Consider the following 25,772-nt stretch of genomic DNA (forward strand, 5'->3'; position numbering starts at 1 on the left):
TTTCTGTGATGTATTTGGAAAATACTTTTTAGAAAGAGTATTTAGTATTCAGGCCAGAATACTTTCTTAAAGTAATCCACCCAACCCTGCACATCTGGGATGGAATGAGGGTGACGGATGTTTGGGTGAACTATCCCTTTAAAAAATGTCCCATTCAAAAGTCTTGAATAAAGAAATGAACTTGAAAAATATGTATAAAATCATGTCCACTCACATGAGACTCCAGTTAAAACCAGTAACTTTATAAATACCTTATGTTACTTTTTTAACCTTGTAAAAAAGTAACCTTATACCACCCTATTATTGGACACTTTCAGTCACTGAATGATGGTACATCCATGCCCCAGGTGTCAGTGTAAGTCCAAAATTACTGCCATACTGACCAGCACAACATAAACAGAAATTTCTTAGTGCAACTTTAACAATTTGTAATTTGAATATATGTGTGTGTGTGTGTGTGTATATATATATATATATATATATATATATATAATATATACACTTAACTCTGTCATTTAAGTATAAAGGAATTGTAACGTTGGGTTAGTGGAGAGGAAGAGAGGAGACGCATGAGTAATCTTCCAGACTTTTAATTGTAGTCACAGGAGTGGAACATCAATCATAAAAGGAAAACACGCTGGAGTGGAACAAACCAGAATGCTAAACATCACTAAGCCAACTAAATAACACTTCAACACAACGTAACAATACAAGAACTGAATAAAACTGGAGGGTATTTATACACACAGGTGCTGATGAGGAAATGGAGGACAGGTGAGGAAGATTGGGAACAGATGGCAGTGATGAGGGCAGTGCATTATGGGAAGTGTAGTCCAGAACAGAAAGGTGAATAACTGTGACAGGAATATTGGTCAAACTTTATTTTAGTGTCTGTGTTTTTACGTACAAAGTACAAAGTAATATTAATTTACTACATGTACGTATGTTGGCAAAGAGACATCAGCTCCCATTGTCATTTCTTTCATTAACAGAAATCAGACTTGACATGTTCACATATTTACAACTGATTGGTGGGTTTGGTCACCAGGTGGCTATTTTATACTACAATAAACAAAGATTAATTTCAGGTTCCATTCAAATGCAAGTAAATAGCCATAACCTGTCCAAAGAATGCTACAAAACAAGTATGGCTACAGTAATACATACTTCATAAGATATATCGGTAATCTTCCAGTAACAATTTTTTTAGTGTCTGTGTTATACATATGACATGTTACTAAAATGAATTACAAGTAATAAATATAACAAAGTGAGTTTAGATGCAGCTGCACAAAACAGTTACAGTATATACAGTAGTCTCATGAGAATGCGTCCCAATTCTATGAGGTGGCAAATTCGTACAACTTAATACCATCATAGTACATATCTACCAATCACATGCGCTTCATGAACACGCGTTCAGAACCCGGAAGTGTTGCCTTCTTCTTCTGTATTACACATTAGTCCTTTGAATATTAATATCAAGGTTATGTTTACACTCTTGGTAGGGTAAGGTGTTACACTTTATGGTTAGGGTTTGGGATGGGGTTTGGACTAAGGGTTAAAGTTTTGGTTTAGCACGGAACAAACACCACATCGGAAACTACAAGGACACTAGGGAAGCGTCTCTCATTGGTGGGTGATTAGATGGTATTCACAGTAGCGGCATCTTTGATTTTTGACGGGAATAAAAATGAGCATGTAAGGGGTAGACTTACCATCTCTTCAATTACATGCATTGTATAAAACTATCAAAAAGCTCCAAAATCACATCTAATTCTGTCTTTTGAGACCATTTTTGGTATTTTGTCTACTGTAATTTCTTAAAAATATATTTTTTTCAAATCTTTGTCAGTGGAACGATCCAAAAACACTTTAACGGAATTGTTCACCAGAAGAAAAAAATAATGCCATCTTAGATGTGTATGACTTTCTTTTTTCTGCTGAACACAAAGAATTTTTAGAAGAATATCTCAGCTCTGTAGGTCCTCCCAATACAAGTGAATGGTGGCCAGAACTTTGAAGGACAAAAAGCATATAAAGGCAGCATCCAGATGACTCCAGTGGCTAAATCTATATCTTCAGAAGCAATAAGATAGGTGTGAGTGAGAAACAGATCAATATTTAAGTCCTTTTTACTATAAATTCTCCTGCCCAGTAGGTGGCGATATGCACAATGAATGCAAATCGCCAAAAACAAAATAACAAGAAAGTGAAAGTGAAAAGTTAAAGTGGAAATGGATAGTAAAAAATGTATTAGTCGAACACTGGAGTCGTATGGATTACTTTTAAGATGCCTTTAAATGCTTTTTGGACCTTCAAAGTTTTGGCCACCAGTCACTTGCATTGTATGGACCAACAAAGATGAGATATTCTTTTAAAAATCTTTGTGTTCAGCAGAAGAAAGAAAGTCTTACACATCTGGGATGGCATGAGGGTGAATATTCCTTTAAACAACTGTACAACCCATTAAAGAGACTGTATGTCTATCCCTGCAGCCTCGTTGTCATTCCTATCATTAAAGATGGCACTGCAGTTAATAAGGTCTATGACTCATATGATTTCATACGAATGAACTCTGGTACTCTGGTAGAAAACAACTGGTACAAATTCGCCATCTCATACTATTGTGACGAATTCTTGGGAGTTTGGGTTCCTCTTTGCACTGATCTGAAACCAGCTTTGCCCCTTCTCATGTAATGGTTTTGAAAAGACATTTCACTGTGAAAGCTGGTCCTAGATCAACACAAAACAGCATCATCTTCCTGAAGCAGTAAAGGTGATAAATCTGATCATGTGTATTATGATGAATGGCTCACATTATTAAGTCAGACATCATGCAGCAGCAGCTAGGTAAAGTGTTTAATGTTTTACACAGAGGGCTATCGTTTTGGTCTGCTAATGTCAGGAGTATGAAAGAAATACTTCCTGATTGACCGCATTCCTACAGAACACAAATGCTGAAAATAAGGACATCACTTTTCCCGGGTGTCGTGCTTCTTCCCACACACATTTGAATCAAAAGGAGGGTAAGTCGCAGTATTTAGCAAGTGACTGTTTTCTGCATTATACAGGACAGGTAGGAATATGTTTGTACAATGTTTGATAAGCAACGTGTCAGTCTTTTTGCTTAGCCAAATATGTTTTGTCATTTAAACCTTACGTAAGCTTGTAAATAAAGTGGCAGACCTAATTTAACCAGCTCAATTATTTCTTTCAATTTGTTTTTATTTAAGACCATCATAATATTCAAAGATTTATCCCCCACCCCCCAACCTTTTTTTTTTATTATATAAAGTTTATTGTGCATGAAATATTTTCATTTCTCATGTGGAAAATCACGTATGGTCTCTCACACAAACTAACGTACACTCACAGACAAGGGCGTTGATTTGCTTGAACATTGGGGGGCTGCTCACAGAGACAGAGAGAGAGCAGAAACTGGAGCCAGCAGGTGTGTCAAAGGACACTATGTTTGATCAGTAGATGATTGCAACACAAAGACACACAAAGATCCCGTTGCTGAACCGGTGATTATGCCTTTGAGCTCACTTTCATGACTTGGGGAAATTTAAACATTCTCTATGAACGCTTTGTGTTGTTGGGAGAAATATATATATATTATTTTATTATAGTGTTAAACCATGCTGGTCTTGCAACACAGGTTTTGTACTTTCATAAGCTTTAGTGTGAAATGTATTCAATCACACATTTACATACAACACTGATAGCTATCCAGATCAGGTGTGTTGAAGGTTATTGCCCAAAATATGTTCAAAAGGTAAAAGGGAGTGCACACAAGGTAAAAGGGAGAGCTGTTAGACTGGACTTGACTGGTGTGAATGCTGAGCATGCTTTCAAGTAAAACTAAACTATGAGGTTTCAATTCCAGACTTTCCCCTGGAGCTGTGCCATTTAAAACAGGTTTATCAGGAATGTACCTCACAACTTAACCTGCCAAACAGACAACGTCACTACTGCCAGTTGTCCCTGAGGACTTTTGTTGTCATTGAATGTAGCTATTATTTTTTAAATTAGAGGCTAAGAAATTAAGTGAAATTAAATTAACTCTTTTCTGTTTTGCAGACCTCTCAGACAGAAATAAACCAGACCACTTACATGTATGGTAAGATCTGTCCTCCTGTAAACACAGAATCTCATTTTCACTCATCCTCACACACACCACATGACTCATCACGTCTCTTTCAAGCTTCATATAGTATGAAATAAAGATGAAAAGTTTCTCCTGCTATCAACTGTTAGAATTATTCCCTATATCTGACAGGATGCATTCAATAACTCAATTGTAATTTAGTTTATTTGCTTATCGCCTGTAGCTTGAACATCTTATGGTCGTGTGTCCTTTTGAAGTACTATTTAGACTCTAGGAGCTGTACTGGTAGAGGGAGAAAAGGAGATATGATTTGTCAATCATTAACCAGGCCTTGAAATTTAGAAATAAAATCTAGACTTCTCACAGTAAAGCTCATCCAGGTAGAAGTATGATTGTTCATTCTCATATAAATAGACCAATACACAGAAAATTAATGCTTTTTTAGACCATATACAGGTGCATCTCAATAAATTAGAATGTCGTGGAAAAGTTAATTTATTTCAGTAATTCAACTCAAATTGTGAAACTCGTGTATTAAATAAATTCAATGCACACAGACTGAAGTAGTTTAAGTCTTTGGTTCTTTTAATTGTGATGATTTTGGCTCACATTTAACAAAAACCCACCAATTCATTATCTCAAAATTAGAATACATCATAAGACCAATTAAAAAAAAAAAACATTTTTAGTGAATTGTTGGCCTTCTGGAATGTATGTTCATTTACTGTATATGTACTCAATACTTGGTAGGGGCTCCTATTGCTTTAATTACTGCCTCAATTCGGCGTGGCATGGAGGTGATCAGTTTGTGGCACTGCTGAGGTGGTATGGAAGCCCAGGTTTCTTTGACAGTGGCCTTCAGCTCATCTGCATTTTTTGGTCTCTTGTTTCTCATTTTCCTCTTGACAATACCCCATAGATTCTCTATGGGGTTCAGGTCTGGTGAGTTTTCTGGCCAGTCAAGCACACCAACACCATGGTCATTTAACCAACTTTTGGTGCTTTTGGCAGTGTGGGCAGGTGCCAAATCCTGCTGGAAAATGAAATCAGCATCTTTAAAAAGCTGGTCAGCAGAAGGAAGCTTGAAGTGCTCCAAAATTTCTTGGTAAACGGGTGCAGTGACTTTGGTTTTCAAAAAACACAATGGACCAACACCAGCAGATGACATTGCACCCCAAATCATCACAGACTGTGGAAACTTAACACTGGACTTCAAGCAACTTGGGCTATGAGCTTCTCCACCCTTCCTCCAGACTCTAGGACCTTGGTTTCCAAATGAAATACAAAACTTGCTCTCATCTGAAAAGAGGACTTTGGACCACTGGGCAACAGTCCAGTTCTTCTTCTCCTTAGCCCAGGTAAGACGCCTCTGACGTTGTCTGTGGTTCAGGAGTGGCTTAACAAGAGGAATACGACAACTGTAGCCAAATTCCTTGACATGTCTGTGTGTGGTCGCTCTTGATGCCTTGACCCCAGCCTCAGTCCATTCCTTGTGAAGTTCACCCAAATTCTTGAATCGATTTTGCTTGACAATCATAAGGCTGCGGTTCTCTCGGTTGGTTGTGCATCTTTTTCTTCCACACTTTTTCCTTCCACTCAACTTTCTGTTAACATGCTTGGATACAGCAGTCTGTGAACAGCCAGCTTCTTTGGCAATGAATGTTTGTGGCTTACCCTCCTTGTGAAGGGTGTCAATGATTGTCTTCTGGACAACTGTCAGATCAGCAGTCTTCCCCATGATTGTGTAGCCAAGTGAAACAAACTGAGAGACCATTTTGAAGGCTCAGGAAACCTTTGCAGGTGTTTTGAGTTGATTAGCTGATTGGCATGTCAAAATATTCTAATTTTTTGAGATAGTGAATTGGTGGGTTTTTGTTAAATGTGAGCCAAAATCATCACAATTAAAAGAACCAAAGACTTAAACTACTTCAGTCTGTATGCATTGAATTTATTTAATACACGAGTTTCACAATTTGAGTTGAATTACTGAAATAAATGAACTTTTCCACGACATTCTAATTTATTGAGATGCACCTGTAATTGTCATAATTTTAAAAAAATCACAAAAATTATTAGCTATCACAACTTTTTATGATTTTAGACTGTATGTTACATTTTCTTTAAAGCTGAAGTGTGTAATTTCTGCACCACTACTGTCAGGAAAAGGAATTGGAAAAATAATGATTCTTGGTTTTCTGAATACTCGGCTGTCTTCTTTTGCTGGACCAAACAAATAGTCCAGACCCAAATTCACGCCATTGGTTGAGACAATGTTGCTGTGTCGGGCTTGTGTGAATGCTCAAGCAAACAGAGCAGTTTTTTGATTTTGCCACAGAGCCACAATGTTTTGGGGAAATCAAATTATGACTAGCTTACTTATACACTGAAAAAAAAAATTTGTAACATTTTTACTTAATCTTGCAAGTTTTTACACAGTTTTTTTTTTAAAGTAAATCTTAATGTATAAAACTAAATAAAACATACTTATGACATAATATTGATTAAAGTGGGTTAGTAAGTTTAACAAACATTTTAGTAAATTCAATAACTTTTTCTTAGAAATAAGATATACATGGTGCTTGTATACATTTTGTTCAACTTAAATAACACCTTATTCAATATATAGCTTTTTGAATTTTTCTTTTTAACATGTTTAATCATGTACCACATGACATACTATATGAAATCCTCCCACAAGACACTTAATGCATGTTGTGTAGGCTATAAGTCTTCATTACTCTGCATTACTGGTGACAGTAAAAAGAAGCAGAGCACACAGAACTCAGCATTTGGTACACAAAACATCATGACGGTAACAATCAACAGATCATTTTTTTGATCATAAACGGGTTATTCTGAGTAGAAAATGAACTTAGGACTGCACAAAACAAGAAGTTACCATATATAACAACAAAATTAGCAATAACAATTATGTTAATAAACTTGCAAACATTGAAACCATACAAGCTCATTAATTATCCAAGCCCAGTGCATGCTGGGAACACCAGCTTCGAAAAGTTAAGTAAAATGTATCTATTTAATTTACCAGTGAAATTTACTAAAATTAGCAAGTAATTATGAAAAGGTTTTCTACTTTAGAATTAATACATGATGACACATTGTAAAAATAACAAACAATAATAAATTAAATTTACTTATAAGCTAGAGTATTAATTTTTACTTAATATTTTCAAATTCACGCTTTAACTTATTCAGTGTAGAAAGTACTTAATCTTTTCTGCTATATTTACCACACCACAAAATATATTTTGTTTCAGTGTAGTTGTCTCTGCAATATTAAGATGGGATAGAAGAAAGTATTTAAAAATCGGAAAAATTACACTTCAGCTTTACTGACACAGACATATGGAAACAGACAAATAATAAATGCTGACAATAAATAAGACTATTGCGTGAGGTACTGAACAAAAAATGTATGCAATTTTACAGTGCTTTTAGCAAAAAGTCACCTTTTTATTCCATTTTTTTTTCTAAAACCGCTATGTATAAGAAACAAAACTGTGAAAGATCTGTAACATAAATCAACCCGTGACAGAACTGATTGATAGTTGTGCTTGCTTCTAGCCAAGCCAATAATGCCTCCACAATTTCCACAGTGGGATAGAGGGTGTGAATCTAAAATGTCTGCTGGTTCTCATTTGAAGCAGTGCTAAAGCTGCTTTTGAGAGTCTGCTGGCATGCTAGCCTGACTCTCTCTCTCTCTCTCTCTCTCTCTCTCTCTCTCTCTCTCACACACACACACACACACACACACACACACACACACACACACACACACACACACTGCTCTCATGACACATCACTTCAGCTATGCAGAAAGCAGCAGTTTTAAAAGACTACACAGTCAGGAAGTGAATGCAAGTCTTGAGCTTATATGATCACACTGCATATTTACCAGTGAACACTGAAGGTTTTAAAAGGGAGGAAGAAATTTGCTATAATGGAATATATAAGACTTGATACTGTATATCTACTATTCTAAGGTATGAAGTCAGTGACTTAATATCTTTGATGTCTCTGTAATTTCATGTTAAAGTTTTGTACAGTGATAATTTCCACAAAGCTTAACTGTAGTCGTGTTGAATAAAGGCACTATAGTTTCTCTGGTAATTATTGTTAGATCCAGTTCACTGTGCCATTGAACTTGACTTGAGTAAGGGAGGAAATGGTACAGTAAACTAGTTGTAAAGACAGAAAAGGGGATTATATTACAGTAATGTTCCACACAATTATTAATTCAATTAGGAATTCAGTGAAAGGTTTATAAAGTAATAATGCTCTAAAAATTTTGGTCAGTGTGAGTTGTATTTGAAGAGAGTTGTTGACCTTAAACAACCCAAAAACTTTAAAAATTGGGTACCCTCTGAGCATGGTGATAAAAACATATTCTTTGTTCATTTACTGTCTTTAACTGCAGAACACCGTAGCATCCCTTTTCAAGTTGTGTAATTGAGTCATACCTAAACCACACCATTGTTTTTCTCAGTATCTGGTGTTTTGTTCTGTTCATGTTTTTCAGTCAAGGACCCCTCTCCTCAATCAAAGCAGCCTTAAAAAGAAGTGAGTAGGATGTAATGTAAAATATATTATAATTTTATATGCCGAAATCTAGGTTTAGGTCACTCATATATAATGTAGATTGACAGGATACATTGTTAGAGTGTCATGTTTTAAACATTCTAAATGCTCAAATGTGTCCTAAAATGCTGATGTCACGTTTCAGCATCTGCAAGAGCTTACTCGCCAACTGACTGCTCCAGAGAAAGAAGGTGAGCTCATTGAGCTAAGTTTTTTTAAATGTTATTTTTTGTGTTCTTGTCACGTAATGTGATGTGATCCTTATTTAAATAATCGGGATGTGTCACACATGTGCGTCACTTTAAAAAGTTGTGTTGACATTTTTTTGGGGGGGGGGGGGTGCTGGGTTGTGATGTTACAAAGTCAGGTTCGAACTCTCTTGTGTGACCACCATGGTTCAATGTTTTGGGGCCAACGTGCAATGTGCCAACTGCTAGGCCACAACTTTGACAAACTACACGATTTGTCAATAACTAACTTTAATAATTAATTGTTTGTGTGTTTTTAACAAAAACAGGTAAAACATAAATGTTTCATTTTATCATCAATAGTATTTTCATAAACCTCATTATGGAACACCTAATGAATCACACATGCTCATACATTTTTGTGCTAGATACATAGCACAGATGTTAGAAATTTCTGTGCAGGGACATAATAAATAGTCTTTTCATGCCTAAAGATGAAAAAAACAAAAACATTTTAATTTCCATTACTGCACAGTTTCTGACTTATTTAAGACCACAAAATAGCTGAGTAAAATTCTGACCAGATTGAGGCTTATGATAAGCTTCTACAAAACCACAAGGTTTTATATATTTGCACTGAAATGCACGTGAAATATTGTATGTGAAATTCATTTGTATTAACGAACACTAAAGAATACTGTTTGTGTTGTCAGGTGTCCAGAGATAACCATCCTATCAGCAGAGCCCCTAACTGCCACTTCTTGGTTTCCAGGGGCATCTGGACAATTGTCCTCCTCAACATTCACAACACAACCAATCTGGAGTGAGAGCATTCTGACCTCTGCTCCGGTACATTGATTTATAGCACTATTTCCAGTTCAACATTTGCCATTAACAAACATTAAAGCAAGATGGGTGTGTGAATTGTCTTTGTGTATTTAGCATCTCTTTCCCTTTTTTAAGGGGTCATATCATGAGGAATCAAAATTTTCTTGATGTTTTGAGAAAAAAGAGTTCATTGTGCAACGAAAACATACTGTAAACTAAACATACTGGAACTCAAAACTTCCTCCTTAATGAAAATAAAAAAATTTTTTGAAACTAAGCTGCAAAAAATGGCTTATTTTCTACTTCCACAGCATCTTTTCGACGTCAGACAGACGAATACATTTCAACACTCGAACGCATGACCGCCCACATTTACAAGTCAATGACACCTATTTGTATTATTTGTCCTGTACATTGACAGTAAGGTAATATTGAGGGAGCCTGATACTTCAAAAAGAATCACAACCTTAACAGGGTCAGAGGCACATTTCAGCATAGATTCTTTTGTGCACATGTCACGATGTAATGTAAACTTTGCAAAGTGGCTGTGATTGAAGAATGGGAGTTAAAAAATATATTAGACTTGACAGGAAAGCCGCAGCTCGCAAGTGAAAGTGCAGCATTGTCTCATTTTTCATGAAAATAGGGAATTTACACAGCAACACAACACTCATTTAATAATCGGGTCAAGCATAGAGTGGAAAATGGTCAAAACATTATTTGGACTGTCACAATAACTTTACCAACTTGAATGGACCTCAGGGGGAAAAACATGGGGAAAAAAGTATGATATGACCCCATTAAACAATATACACTTTCTTTTCACACTAGAAAGACTAACACATGGGTGACTAACTGTTGTACCAAATAAAGTGGCCACTGAGAGTATGAAACTCTGATATAGTGCTCACGATGTACAAGGAATATTCAAACAGTATTAAAGCACATGTTTTTTTAAAGGTGGTTATATTAGAGGCATTTCAATTCACTGTGCTCATGGCCTGTATGTTTTCAGCAGATGTACAGTGTAACCCGTGTGTTTGCTTGGCTTGAATTTGAGCGATTCCCATTTCTCGTGCTTTAGCTCCCACCATCCTATGAGCAGGTGATCAAGGAGAAGTCCCAGGAGCAGGTTAGCACACCAACACCTCCTCCACGACGCTCTCACACAACCACTATTGCCACCCAGACTGACTCACTAGAGGAGAATGCCACACATCCAGATTCCAGCACATACCTGCAGCCTGTCCAACAGCACAGATGCAAAGGTTAGTTCATAGTGACTAGTTTTAGAGTGCACAAATGTGAAACCGTGAACTGTAACTCTGAATATGTGATTGTTTGGCTATCTGTCTTTTGCAGTCTCAATAAAGCAGCCAAAGAAACCACCTCGGCCATTACTGCCTTCTAAACCCAAACCCATCTTACAAGAAACCGAAACCAGATCCCCTAAACTCTGCCGTCGTGAAGAGGACACAATTACCACTTGCAGTGATTCCCACATCGATGAGGAAAACTGCTCGTCATTAACTCCTAACCCACATCAGCTAAACACCATATTAACTGACTTGTCTGTGGCCATTGTTGATCTAGCCCCAAATCCATGCCCTGTACCTCGGCCTCGCACCAAATCTAAACAGAGCCCAACCAACAAGGCCAATGTGCAACCTCTAATACCCCTACAACACAGCTGGGAGTTTTCTCCTGTAACCCCTCTGGGGAGTTCAAATGTCAATTCAGGAAAGTATCTGAAGGAACTCTTAGATGTCTTCAGCTCAGAACCTCAGTGTGATCTGAGTAACCCTGTCGACATTCAGGGAGAGCAGACAGACCAAGGTGAAGAGAACCCTAGTGAGAACATGACCGCCCTACACAGTGACCGCAACATCCGTGCAAAAATCCAGGCCTTTGAAAGCCAATCTAGCACAGAGAATGATGAAACCCCCATGCCTTTTCCCCGTCCTCGAAAAGCTTACACCAAACCACCAGTGCTGGCACCAAAACCCTCCATTGCCACTCGGCCCTCTTTCAAAAAACCCAAAGAGGAAGAGTTTCCAGCCACTGACAACCACTTATATGAAGTGGTTGACATACCCCCTACTCCTGCTCCAAGACCTCAGCTTTTCAGAAAACCATCCATAAACTCAAAGAAGGAGTTTGACATTCAGTCCCCCTTAAGGAATGCCATCACTCCTCCATCAAGACCCTCATTGGTCAAAGTTAAGAATGTAAGTTCCCAGGATGAGGAAGCAGGATTCAAAGGTCCCTCCCTTCCACTCAAGCCCAGCAAAGACCTGCTCAACCTCAACAATCACAACTCTACTGCATTGCTTCCAAACTCCACATCCACACAGTTTATGCCAAGCAATGAATATGTGGATGCTGCTATCAGTAAGTGCCAATGTTTTTCCAGACTACAATACAATGCAGTGCTGAACCCTTTTAACATATAATTCCTGTGGATGTAGTAACCATATGGCTATCATTACTATAAATTGAGTAATGTATATTAATGTATCCTTCACACAGACTTCTCTTCCACTAAACCTGCCCGTCAAGGGGGATTCAGCTATACAGGACCAAACACACAGGGAGTGACTAGGAGACCCACAGTCATCAGAGTCCCCAGTAAAACTGACAAATGTGAGTGTGACAGTCACCAACAGTAATTTTATCTGCTCTCATATGTGAGGAGCTATTTATAAGAGCTTATGTGCTTTTAATGCAGATTTTGACACATTAGCACATTCATTGTGTAAGGGCAACCCCACTGGGCCAACAACGGAATTCAGTAGAGTGGTGAAGGTTTCTGCGCGTTCGTCTTTTCTGAGGCATCTGGGTGAAATGTCTTAAACTACAAGGTTTAGTTTAGACTGAATCTGACTCCATTATTAATTTACTCTGACTGCAATTCCCAAGACCTTGAATTTAGGTTTAGATTCCAATTACTATCATGATCTGAGAATGTATTTTGATTTAGATACTTGATTGTTCTAATTAATTCTAAACTTAAGATTGTACTCGTTCATTCGCGACCCAGTGTCGCTTAAAGTCTCACGCTGGCCGTCATCACAGATGTCACATCACAAACTCGCCAGTTTTGGTCAATTGTCAGAGGTACGACTAGTCTTTTTTTTTCCAAGTCAAGATATTTTTATTTGTATAGCTTTTATTAATCGTTTCAAAGCAGCTTCACAAAACATTATGCTAAAATGTCTGTAATGTCTTAAAGCTCTCATTGAGCAGTTTAATTGAAAATCATGCCTTAAAATTGTTTGTCTTTAGGCCCACAGTGAGCAAGCCAAAGGCGACTGTGGCAAGGAACCCAACTCCATAAGAAGTTAGTTAATGGAGAAAAAACCTTGGGAGAAACCAGGCTTAGTTGGGAGAGCCAGTTCCCCTCTGGCTTTACAGCATGAATATAATGGCAATATTAGTTACCCATATGTAATACAAGTCACTATTAATTGAGTAAACTGAGTAGATTCTTGGTTTGAAACTAAAGGATATTCATTGAACTGTAAGATTAATGGTTTAGTGTCTTTGAAGTCCATCCTGAATTGACTGTGGAAGTGCATGTAGCTTAGTTTACAGTAATTTATTGTCTATGTATTCCATTTTAAGAAAAGTGATTCAAGCTGTGGTCAGAGAAGCGTTACTCGGTGTTCGATTGGATTGCAGTTGATAGCAGTTTATTCGCTGTTATGATGCGGGCAGTGGTCAGTGAGGTGTGCCTTGCAGTCCGGCTGGAAACCTTGCTCCCACCTGCCTTTGTATTAAGTAGTAATTTTGTTTAGCCACCAATAGATCTGCATAAACTTACTGGAGTAACGTCATCAGTAGTCAGAGTTAAGACTAATACTATTTGGACTGGCCGACCAACTTTACCTTTCCCCAAATAGTACCTTTGTTTAGTAACCTGTAGTTTCCTATATACACTTACAGTAACTATTTTTTTTTCTTCCTTTTCTCCCCAATTTGTAATGCCCAATGCCCTCTAAGTGACTCGCCTTAATTTGGGTGGCGGAGGACAAATCTCAGTTGCCTCAGCGTTTGAGAACGTCAATCTTATCTCGTGGCTTGTTGAGCACGTTACCGTGGAGACACGTGTGGAGGCTTCACGCTATTCTCCATGGCATCCACGCACAACTCACCATGCACCCCACCGAGAGCCAACCACATTATAGCGACCACAACGAAGGTTAACCCATGTGACTCTATCCACCCTAGCAACCGGGCCAATTTGGTTGCTTAGGAGACCTGTCTGGAGTCACTCAGCATACCCTGGATTTGAACTCGCGACTCCAGGGGTGGTAGTCAGCATCTTTACTCACTGAGCTACCCAGGCCCCCACACTTACAGTAACTAAATAGTCAGAGATATGACTAATACTATTTAAATGGGTCATTCAACATTATGATGTTCTAAATAGTCATTTCATTTAGCCTCCACAGTATTATATGGCATAAAGTGGAAAAATTAAAAATAATGTCAATAACAATGAGTTAAAGTACTTTTCTGGATTAAATACAATTTAATCGTTTGGACCGCAACTGTGGCATGCTGTCGATTACCATAGAAAATAATGCTGTTCCCTAGTTTGTAAACCTGTTTTCAGTATTGCATGTACTATACAATGGAAGCCTTGTAGGCAAGCTGGCCAGAGGGTTTAAAAGCAGAAATGTGAAGCTTGTACAGTATTTTTGTTACATGGATTCTTCAGTAAATATTTTTCTTTAATTGTGCTTTTGAGGTAGGACATCTTTTCTAAATGGATTAACTTCTAGTTTTGCTGTACCATTTACAATGTAGTTCCTCTTAGTGGAGTTTGCTCCATATATACAGATTTGTACAGATACACAATTCGCCTTCCTGTTATTCTTGTGTAGTCATCAAGCGAGAGTAACTAAGTTTAGCTGGTCATGAGTTGAAATAGTGCATGGAACTTTGCTCAGACAGGCTTGGTAAGTGATTCTATCACATCAGTCTCATGCCAACACATGTAATTGTTATACTTTCAAAACAGTATTATTTGAGGTGCTGCCAGCTTACCTGCTTGGCTTCAATTGTAAAGGTATTATTGTAGGTATTATTGTAAGTGCATTCATGTCTGTGGGAGACATGTTCCAGGTATTTCAATATGAATAAAGTTAAAAAGAATTGTCAGTATTCTGAGTAATTAACCTTAAATGTTCACAATACCTTGTGGAAACAAACCAACAAAAAACACATACAAATATGCTGTATTGTTGACATTGTCAATGAATGGAACTCTGATTTTCAGACTCTGAGGAGATGGCAGATGATCCTCCTCCTTTACCTGTGCAGAAAGCTGTGGGTGACCCCCCTACACCTGCCAAACCTTTTCACAAAGTAAGGCTTTATACGTCTTATACTTTTCCCAGAAACAGCTATGCTACAAGAGAAAAAGAAGTGGGTTAAAACATATTGAACACAATATCTTTATATGTCAGCGAGTGAGAGAGAGAGAGTGAGAGAGAGAGAGAGGGGGAAAAAAAATATCTTGTTTTTCAATCTGTCATTCGTTGGCTTGAGACGATGACATAATCACTTTTTAAGAATAACCCATATGAACAATTAAATATATGTGAAAATATGATTAAAATTAAAAAAATTAAAAAAACAGTCTACCTTGTTAGTTGTTCCAAATTTGATTGTGTGGTCACATATGGGGGCAGCACGGTGGCTTAGTGGGTCGCACTGTCTCCTCACAGTAAGAAGTTTTCTCCAGGTACTCCGGTTTCCCCCACTGTCCAAAGACTTGCAGGTCAAGTGAATTGGAGATTCTAAATTGCCCATAGGTGTAAGTGAGAGTGTGAATGTGTTTGTCTGTGTGTCTTAGCCCTGAGATGGACCCTACATAGGACAAGCGGCTATAGAAAATGGATGGATGGTCACATGCGATGTGACACTGAAACTATTGAGAAACCATGCACCATATTAATTTACTGTATTCTATGATTTATTCTTTATATGTATTATTATGTTATGTACAAATTACAGTATACAAATGTTACATTTACAATTTTGTAATTTGAGAAAACACAGGTTACCCTTGAATTTTGAGAACAGTAAGTCTGAAAATGTTGCTGTTTCTTTTACAGGACTCCTTCAGGCTTTCATCTGATATGTCTCTTCCACCACGGTAAATGAATCCAGTTTTTTTTTTTTTTTTTCACAGCTATTCCAGTCTCGATTACTCAGTTATATTTTGAAACACCTCTGGTGCTGCCCATTAAATTCTGTTATTCGTTTAGGCCCAGTGGAGGAAAGGTCCTGCCTCCTCGCCCACCACCAGCCAAAACAGGCCCAGGAAGACCCCCTCCTCCACAGAAATATGGCTCTCAGCACCGCCCCTCTGCTCAAGGAGCTCCACAAGAGGTATCAACAAAACCACAACAATCTCAGTGGCAGCAACAAAGCCGTAGAGCTTCGAAAAAAGGACCTGCCCTACCACCGAGACCTAACCCTGGACATCGTCTTTACAACAAATACACAGTGAGATGTTATTTCATTTTACTTGCATGGACATCTAATCTTTTTTGTACTTTCTGATTCCAAACTTTGGATTTTTTTTCAAAATCAAAATCAAATCAAATCAAATCAAATCCCTTTATTGTCACTCAACCATATACACAAGTGCAACAGTGGGTGAAAGTCTTGGGTGCAGTTCCAAGCAACATAGCAGTCATGACAATCTACAATAAACATCTAATTTGCAACATAAAACAATTTGCACATCTTGTTTACACAACACAATATACAATATACACCTAATAATATACAATATACAGTATACAGTATACACAAAATAAGGTACCCCATGTAATCAGTTGGGAATAAATATGCAAGAGTTGTGCTGACATTCAGGCTGTTGGTTGATAGTCAGTTGTCAGTGTGTTATTAAGAGAAAGTATAAAATGTGAGAGTCCAGTCTGAGACTAATAAAGTGCAGAGCTGATATATGCATCGTGAGCGATCAAGAGTTCAAAAGTCTGATAGCTTGGGGGAAGAAGCTGTCATGAAGTTGGCTGGTGCAGGCCCTGATGCTGCGATACCGTCTGCCTGATGGTAGCAGTGAGAGCAGCCCATGGCTAGGGTGGCTGGAGTCTCTGATGATTCTCTGAGCTTTTCTCACACACCGCCTGGTGTAGATGTCCTGGAGGGAGGGAAGCTCACCTCCGATGATGTGTCTGGCTGTTCGCACCACCCTCTGCAAGGCTTTGCGGTTGAGGGCAGAATGCTCTCTACAGTGCTGGTGTAGAACAGTATGAGGATGTGGTGGTTCATTCCAAACTTCCTCAGCTGTCTCAGGAAGAAGAGGTGCTGGTGAGCTTTCTTCACAATGGCCTCTGTGTGGATGGACCATGTGAGTTCCTCAGTGATGTGGACACCCAGGAACTTGAAGCTCAGTGCTCAATTGATGGTGATGGGGCTGTGTTCTCTGTCTTTTCTCCTCAAGTCCACCACAAGCTCCTTGGTCTTGCTGACGTTGAGGGAGAGGTTGTCATGTCAGAATGTGCACCTCCTCTCTGTAGGCTGTTTCATCATTGTCAGTGCTCAGACCTACCACCGTCGGATCATCAGAAAACTTGATGATGGCATTGGAGCTGTGTGTTGCCACGCAGTCATGTGTGTAGAGGGAGTACAGGAGTGGGCTGAGAACACAGCCCTGCGGCGCTCCAGTGTTGAGAGTCAGTGGTGAAGAGATGTTGCTGCCGATTCTGACCACCTGACGTCTGCCCAACAGGAAGTCCAGGATCCAGCTGCACAGCAAGCTGTTTAAGCCCAGAGCCCGGAGTTTCACATCAAGCTTGGAGGGCACTATGGTGTTGAATGCTGAGCTGTAGTCTAAAAACAGCATTCTCACATATGCATTCTTTTTTTCCAGGTGGGAGAGAGCAGTGTGTAGTGTAAATTCAATTGCATCATCAGTGAAGTGGTTGCTGTGGTGAGCAAATTGCAGTGGGTCCAGTGAGGCAGGCAGCACAGAGCAGATGTAATCTTTGACTAGTCTCTCAAAACATTTGCTGATGATGGGGGTCAGAGCAACAGGACACCAGTCATTTAAGCAAGTGATTTTGGATTGCTTCGGTACAGGCACAATGGTGGACATTTTAAAGCATGTGGGGACCACAGACAAGAAGAGGGAAAGGTTGAAAATGTCAGTTAGTTCACGCACGCTCTGATGACGCAGCCCGGAATGCCGCCTGGACCCATGGCTTTACGGATATTCACCCATCAGAAGGATCGTGTTACGTTCCGTGTAACAAAGGTTCAGGTTGGGCAGATAAAGGAGGAAGCGGGAACCAGTTTCCACAGTTCATGTGAGTCCGTTTTATTCACAAATAACCAGCATAGCTTCACTCAAAACATAAGATGGCTTTTCAGAGTCACTCAAATAAACAGTCTGCTTTTCTGTGTCACTCAAACAGTTCGCTTTTCTGCTTCACACAACACAAGATTCTCCCTCAGGGAACAGACACGAAGACTCTGGTCTGCCTGTCTCTCTCCTCTCTCTATGAACTGGCCATCTTTTTTATCTCCCCCTACTCTCACTTTGAACATAGAGATGGTAATTAGTCACAATTCATCTCAGGTGGATGTCCTTACCGCTTTCTCTCTCCCCAGACGGGCACTCGACCATCCCCTCACCTCCACAGTCCGCTACAGAGACAGAGAGTGAACTAACCTTTGTAGCTTCAGCCGTGAGAGTTGTCTCCGCGAGGGTGGTGTTATTTCCCTCGAAACGAGCATAACAATTATTAAGCTCATCCGGGAGAGAGGCAGTGGTGTTCACAGCGCAGTGGTCCGATTTGCCAAATGGTGGGCGGAGGAGGGATTTGTAGCCATCCCGGAAGTGAGAATAGCAATGGTCCAAAACCCAGTCCCCTCGTGTGTTGCATCTGATGTGTTGGAAGCATTTTGGTGTGATTGACCTGAAGTTGGCTTTGTTAAAGTCCCCGGTCATAATGAACATGGCGTCAGGGTGCGTGGTTTCCTGCTTGCTTATACTCCCATATAGTTCCTTGAGTGCCCGGTCTGTGTTGGCTTGTGGGGGGATGTACACAGCTTTGATAATAACTGCTATGAATTCCCTCGGTAGCCAGAATGGTCGACACAGAATCATGAGGAATTCCAGATCAGTAGAGCAGAAAGACTTGATAGAATGTCTTTAAGAGGTCTTTCACTCTGTCCGCTCAGTGCACTGAGAACCCCACAGGTTATTCCTCCTAAATCTATCCCTGTTACTCCATCAATCATTTTGTATCAAGTTAGTTCTGTTTTTTTAATCTGATTGGATAAGCAAAGTTCCAAGAGTACTGATATTTAGCATAAAAGCAGAACAATATAACAGCACTGGGATGCTTTACTGTTTGTTTCATTACCTTTGTCTGTGTTTGCGGCATTTCAGACAGGCTGTCAGTTTGTGCATTTCTTGGCGACACGTAATGGTTGATTCTGCTTTGGTTTCGCATGGAACCAGTGGTGTAGTTGGGGCCATACGCATGGATACACCATATGCTTACTTTTTTCCCAGGGCTGTTTGCGTATAACAAGGATCAATATTTGAGTATACCCTTGGTATACTCACTTGTTTTGCTGCTTCTGAAGTCCATATTCTACTGTGTGTTAGTTTCCCTGTAACTGTATTGGATGCTGTTTTGTGAAACTTGAGATTTTTGTTGTAGTTGGTGCATTATCACTTGAATTCTGCCATTCCCCGCCCCTGACAACCGTTGTCCCCACCATCATCGACTGAGGGAATTTATGACAGTTAATGAAGAGAGAGAGAGAGAGAGAGAGAGAGAGAGAGAGAGAGAGAGAGAGAGAGAGTCACCCTCACGCTAAAGCAGTATCAGGTCAAATTAAATAATGAAAATGCCAAACGTCCTATAAAATAAGGAATGGTCCCGTAATTAAAACTGGAGTATGTAATTTCTGCGCCACCGAACGAAATTGCAAAAATAAACTTTGTTTTTAAAACAGCTTTCTGAATACGCCCCTTGCCTGCAGTTGTTCAAACAGTCAGATAGTCCCGCACTCAACTCACAGCATTGAGTGCACGGGCAGAGTGTGTGGAGGTAGGCAGGTACATAGTTATACAGGCAGGTAGGCCATCCAATCATTGCATTCGGGCCGAATGCAATGATTGGATGGCCTACCTGCCTGTGACTGCCACAGATAATGGATTTTATTTTATTTATTTATTTTAGTTTCAGAGCACTTGATTTATTGATTGCTGCCAAGATGCAAAGAGACTTTCAATCAGTATAACAAAAAATGCTTCTGGGATAAATTATATACTCCATCTTTAAGGGAAAAAATTGCATTCCATATGAAATCCATATGTAATACTGTTTGTCCTGTATTTTAGCATCACACACCCAAACTTCTGAGAATGTTTCACAAATCGAGAGAAATGGACCTGAAACACACACACACAAACCTTTTGCATGAGTTATGTGAGATATCGGCTGTTGCATTACACGGATGCTAAACTTGATAGAAATGGCTGGGGGAAAGATCAGTGACAATCAGTGTATGTCTTCTGTCATGTTTTCTGTCAGAAGCAAGAACATTTTCGCAAAATCATATAGCATTCGAGTGCATGTTAATTGTTTCCCACCACTGGGATTTTAAAACACCAGTTAACTCATCTATTCATGACATGGCTTTACATTTTATTGCATATGTCAGAACTCGTTCTGGAAGAGAGAGAGAGATAGAGGTAAGAAAAACTGCATTACTGCATTAATTCAATATAAAAGTACAGTAGTACAGGTTTAGTTAAAACACTTAACATGATTTTCTTACATTTCCTTATTATAAACACTATTTACTGCCAAAACAACACTAATCCAATGAGAACTATACCATTTTCATGTTAAGCCTTTTCTCTCCCTTTCTGTCTTCTTCCTGGTCATTGTATTAAAGCATTTTTCATTTTAAATTTAGTAGGGTACATTCACACTGAGTGCGTTTTGCATCCGTCCACACTGTTTTTCAATGTAAAGCAGTGTCTTGCACAGGAACGGCTGTAAATATGGGTCATTCCTACAATTCTGTGTCATTTAAGTTCCCATTACAAGTGTTTGTGGTATATTTATATTGTTTAATTTCACCCCATTACAATTTTGATAGGTTTGTTTAAAAGAATAAAGACTTCTTTGGGCTTAAAAGTTAAATTTGAAATAAGTGAAATCCTTTTCTATCGCACTGTGTCACTTCCTCATGTCCCAAAAACTGCATGTCAAAAATCTTTGACAAAAATAAATGCTAAATCATTGGATTCTATTTTTTTCCCCACATACAGTTAAGAGTTTAATGTTACATTCTCTCACTAACATGTATTCATCTGTGGTAAATATGAAATTTTAACACTGATAGTGGAGGTTTTTTGTGTATCCCTTGATTTATTGTGCACTCTGTTATGTCATGATACATTGACCTTTCATTGAAGATATATGTTAGGAAATGACATCACACACACTGGAGGTGGACATCAACCATTCTGCAAAGTTGGTTATTTGAAGTTTATAACTCTGTTGTTTTATTTATGTTTTCCTTTATTTTGTGGTGTTGGTCATAGGTGGTCAAGCATAAGATGTCCACCCTTTTATGGGAAGATATATGGGAAATTCATATAATTAAAAAATTTCAATATACAGTGTTTATGTTAAAAGAAATAAAATCATAAATATTAGTTTACAAATATGCTTCCTAGATAACAATCACAGACCATATTGTGGTTCATTTATCCACTGAATGTCCACCCTGATGCTGCCCATTTAACTGGATGGACATCTGAATTTTTTTGTCATTTAGCTTAACCAGTATGACTAATACAATCTTTAATTTGTCCCTGTAATGATGAAACATGAAGAACAAAAGTTTCAAAGCTGGAATGTCACGAATTGTAGGAATGACCCATTTACGTAATGTACAGAGTTGAGGTTCCGCAGCTCTCTATATGCAGATTATGCAGTTTACAGTAACAGTAAAGTACAGTCTATAGTAACAGACAACACCCCAAAACCACCCATATAACTAATTTTTCACTGTACATCTCACATGTGTTCTCTAGGCATGATCATGATTTCAAGCTCGATTACTAGATGCTGCTGAAGGAAGTGTAATCGAGCTTGAAATCATGATCGCCAAAGTGACTGCTGTCAAGATGTATAGTGAAAAATAAGTTTTATTTTGGTATGTTCCATGTTTCTCATATGGATTAATTTTATGCTGACTTTATCTATTTTTGGAGCTTCAAAGGCCTGATCACCATTCACTTACATTGTATGGACCTAAAGAGCTGAGATATTCTTCTAAAAATCTTTGTTTGTGTTCTGTAGAAGAAAGAAAGTCATACACATCTTAGATGGCATGAGGAGTAAATGATGAGGGTGAACTAACCTTTTAATTGTCTGATTTGATGGTGTTTTACAGTTGAACTAAACAATTCTTGCAATTCTTCTCTGTTCTCTTTGTTTACATAGCTTGAGATTCCTCATGGCATTGCTGACTATGACTACAATGGCACTAACACAGAGGAGCTCTCCTTTCAGGTGAAGTCAATAGAGCATTCACCTTTCGAAAATAAATTAACATATAGCCCCATAGGTCCATCTTCTCAAGTTACTGAGTTAGTGTTGTTGTTGTTTTTTTGTTTTTTGTGTCATTTTTCACTTTACCACAAGTAATTTTATCCTGTCCTCCCTATAGAAAAATGAAGTCCTCGTCTTACTTGAACAAATAGACAGCAAAACCTTCAACTGCCAAGTAGGAAATGCTAAGGGCACAGTGCAGAAAACACATATGAAGATTATCACACCCTTAACAAACTTGCCTAGCAATCCAGTACCACAGGTAATTAATACTGATATTCAGTCAATAATAATGTAATACTTGCAAAAATAATAACATAGTAATGTAATTATATTAACAAGTAAGTATCCATCAAACATGATTAGTCAGATTATTTACTGTAGGTATCAATGTGTTTCTACAGAAGAACAGTCCATCTCAGACTTTTAGTGGAATGATGGAAAATACCAGCTCTCTACAAGTGCAAGCCCTGTATGACTTCATCCCAGGTAAATAGACAATTACATACATAGACATGCGATTATGTAATCAGCCAATCGTGTGGCAGCAGTTAAATGCATAAAATCAGGCAGATACGGGTCAGGAGCTTCAGTTAATTTTCACATCAACCAAGAATTGTGATCTCAGTGATTTCGACTGTGGCATGATTGTTGGTGCCAGACGGGCTGGTTTGAATATTTATGTAACTGCTGATCTCCTGGAATTTTCACGCATAACAGCCCCTAGAGTTTACTCAGAATGGTGCCAAAAACAAAAAACATCCAGTGAGCGGCAGTTCTGCGGATGGAAATGCCTTGTTGATGAGAGAGGTCAACGGAGAATGGCCAGGCTGGTTCGAGCTGACAGAAAGGCTACTGTAACTCAGATAACCACTCTGTACAATTGTAGTGAGCAAAATAGCATCTCAAAATGCACAACACGTCGAACCTTGAGGCGGATGGGCTACAACAGCAGAAGACCACGTCGGGCACTTTATTAGGACCATAGTGTTACTAATAAAGTGCTCAGTAAGTGTACATATATTATAGTCCAGGTCTATTTCATATTTTTCTGTGAAACCTTTTCCCCAGAGTGTTCAAGCTGTTAATGCAGCAGGCGTATCTGTTCAAGTGAATAACACTCAGATGCAGTGGTCTAGCTGCTCCTGTAATAACACTGTAATAAATACACTGTATGTAAGGTCCCAAATTAAACAGTTTTTCCCTTGAATATTTGTGACAAACAGTGATGAGTCAGTCTCTTGATGAAACTGCACCTGTCACAAAACATGTAAATCCATAGTGATTTTGTTCCCCAAATTTTGATTTTTGGCCCTGACCATTTGTCTGTATATTTGTGTGTGTCATAGACGGCCCAGGAGAGCTAGCTTTAAAGGCTGGTGATGTGGTGTCTAATGTAGAACAGCTGGACAGTGACTGGTACATGGGAACCTGCAGAAACATCACTGGATTCTTCCCCATTAACTATGTTAAATCATTGGTAAGCTTTATGGCTCTGAAAACTATGATTATGTGTGGTTGACGAATTACATGTCCATAAACCTGTTTAATATCAACATCAAAAGCATTTGCTAAAACGGCTTAAGAAACGAAAACGTAAAACGAAATAAATTTTTTGCAGAGTGCAACCAAAAAGGGAAAAAAGTCCCTTTCTGGAGTGAAAACATTGTTTTTAAATGCTGGTAACCGGTTAATAACCAGTTAATTTCATTCAGATCATTATTTCATGAAATCAAAGACCAAAGGGTTTATCACAGTAAATTTTCTGAATTACACCCCTTCCTGTTGCCTGAAAAAACAAGGCTTCTCACTTTCTAGGATAACATAAGCATGTGCTTTGATCCTGAAGGAAACCTTTGCATCACACATTTCTTTGCCTTATAAAAGTTGGAAGACTTGGAGAATCGTAACCTGTGGAATAAGGTCCAAATTGCTGGAATTCCTGAAGGAGCAGAGGGTCAGAATATGGTGGAATTCCTGGACGGGCTCTTTCCGAGTCTGCTCGACATAACGGCATAAGCTGGAAATTGAGCAAGCTCACAAAGTTCTGGCGATCCACTGAGGGAGACAGGCCCCAATCAATTCTGGCCAAATTTCTGAGATCATCTGATAAAGATCTCGTGTTATGCGAGGCGAGGAGTAAAGGGAGGCTTTCTTGGAAGAACCGCAGCATTTTCTTGTTCCCAGAATTTGCGAATTCGACAAGAGAGAAACGTGATCATTTCAAGGAATGCAAGAAACTCTTACATCAATGGAAGATCGCTTTTGCACTGATGTTCCTGGCCAAATTGAGAATAGATGCTAAGGATGGCCGTAAAACATTCACATGCCCACTGCAAGTATTGCCCTTCATAAAGTCAATGGAGTGAGTAAGTTATTTTGTGGTTCTCACATTGCAGCCAAGTGAACCTGACACACTGAACAGTCACTTGACTGTCGGAGGAACTGAGCGCCTTTTTTGTTTCTTTTGTGCTGGTTCTGCCTAGCAGCTGGAGTTTGTTTTGTGGAATAACACTCCTTCTGGACAGTGTTGTGGATGAATCTGCACGTTCTCTGTGCTTATTCCTCCTATAGTTTGGAGTTTGTTTTGTGGAGTATTTTTTGCAGGACATTGGAGTGACTGGGTCATTTGTTGCACTCATGTAGCAGCCGAGTGGGCCGGCTCACTGAACATTCGTTTGACTGGCTGAGGAAACTGAACGGCTTTTTTTTTTTTTTTTTGCTGGTTCTGCTAGCGGTTGGAGCCTGTTTGGTGGAGGAACACACCTTCGGGACAGTTATGTGGATGAATCTACATGTTCTGTGTGTTTATTCTGCCTATTGGCTGGAGTTTGTTTTATAGATTATCTTCTGTTGTGTAATTCTGTCTCACAAAACGTGTATAGAAACACCAGACTTCAGCAATCCGACGGCAAAGTTGTCGCGGGGGCTTTCGTAGGCGTACATGGACTGTTTGAGTTTAGAGGGATGGACGGCGGTTGGCGCTGTCGTGTGTGGGATTAATGCACACGTTTTTCTTTTTTCTGTTTGTTTGTTCGGGGCAAGTTTGGGGTTTGATTGTTGCACTAATGTTGGAATCTGGTCTTTATACTTTTATTTTTGACACACAATCTATTTTTTCTAATGTCAAATGTTAATATGAGTGGATTGTCTCTCTCCACGTGGAATGTGAATGGGTTGGGGCACCCCATAAAAAGAAGGAAGGTTATTTCTTTTCTTAAACGTAAGAAATATGATATAGTGTTTCTTCAAGAAATGCATCTTTCCCCACAGGAAGCTGAAAGATTTGGGAAGATATGGGGTGGACATGTTTTCTTTAGTGCTGGCTCAAGTAAGAGCAGGGGGAGTCATTACACTGATAAGTAAGCATCTACAATTCAAATGTCTCAAACAGATTAAAGATAAATTAGGAAG

At 38.9% G+C, this 25,772-nt stretch overlaps 1 protein-coding gene across 1 annotated transcript in view; it reads left to right on the forward strand.

Moving 5' to 3' along the window:
- The window catches only part of sh3d19 (SH3 domain containing 19), a 60,010-nt gene that overhangs the window by 8,538 nt on the left and 25,700 nt on the right, over window positions 1-25,772 (forward strand). Inside the window, exons 2-15 of the mRNA XM_051702473.1 lie at window positions 4,087-4,126; window positions 8,655-8,695; window positions 8,859-8,904; window positions 9,615-9,750; window positions 10,814-10,997; window positions 11,092-12,120; window positions 12,259-12,372; window positions 15,014-15,102; window positions 15,855-15,895; window positions 16,008-16,248; window positions 22,251-22,319; window positions 22,477-22,620; window positions 22,763-22,847; window positions 23,708-23,838. Coding sequence (XP_051558433.1) covers window positions 4,087-4,126; window positions 8,655-8,695; window positions 8,859-8,904; window positions 9,615-9,750; window positions 10,814-10,997; window positions 11,092-12,120; window positions 12,259-12,372; window positions 15,014-15,102; window positions 15,855-15,895; window positions 16,008-16,248; window positions 22,251-22,319; window positions 22,477-22,620; window positions 22,763-22,847; window positions 23,708-23,838 — 2,390 coding nt within the window. The remainder of the gene's footprint in view (window positions 1-4,086; window positions 4,127-8,654; window positions 8,696-8,858; window positions 8,905-9,614; window positions 9,751-10,813; window positions 10,998-11,091; window positions 12,121-12,258; window positions 12,373-15,013; window positions 15,103-15,854; window positions 15,896-16,007; window positions 16,249-22,250; window positions 22,320-22,476; window positions 22,621-22,762; window positions 22,848-23,707; window positions 23,839-25,772) is intronic.

The sequence above is a fragment of the Myxocyprinus asiaticus genome, chromosome 7, assembly GCF_019703515.2.
Source record: "Myxocyprinus asiaticus isolate MX2 ecotype Aquarium Trade chromosome 7, UBuf_Myxa_2, whole genome shotgun sequence".
Lineage (NCBI taxonomy): Eukaryota > Metazoa > Chordata > Actinopteri > Cypriniformes > Catostomidae > Myxocyprinus > Myxocyprinus asiaticus.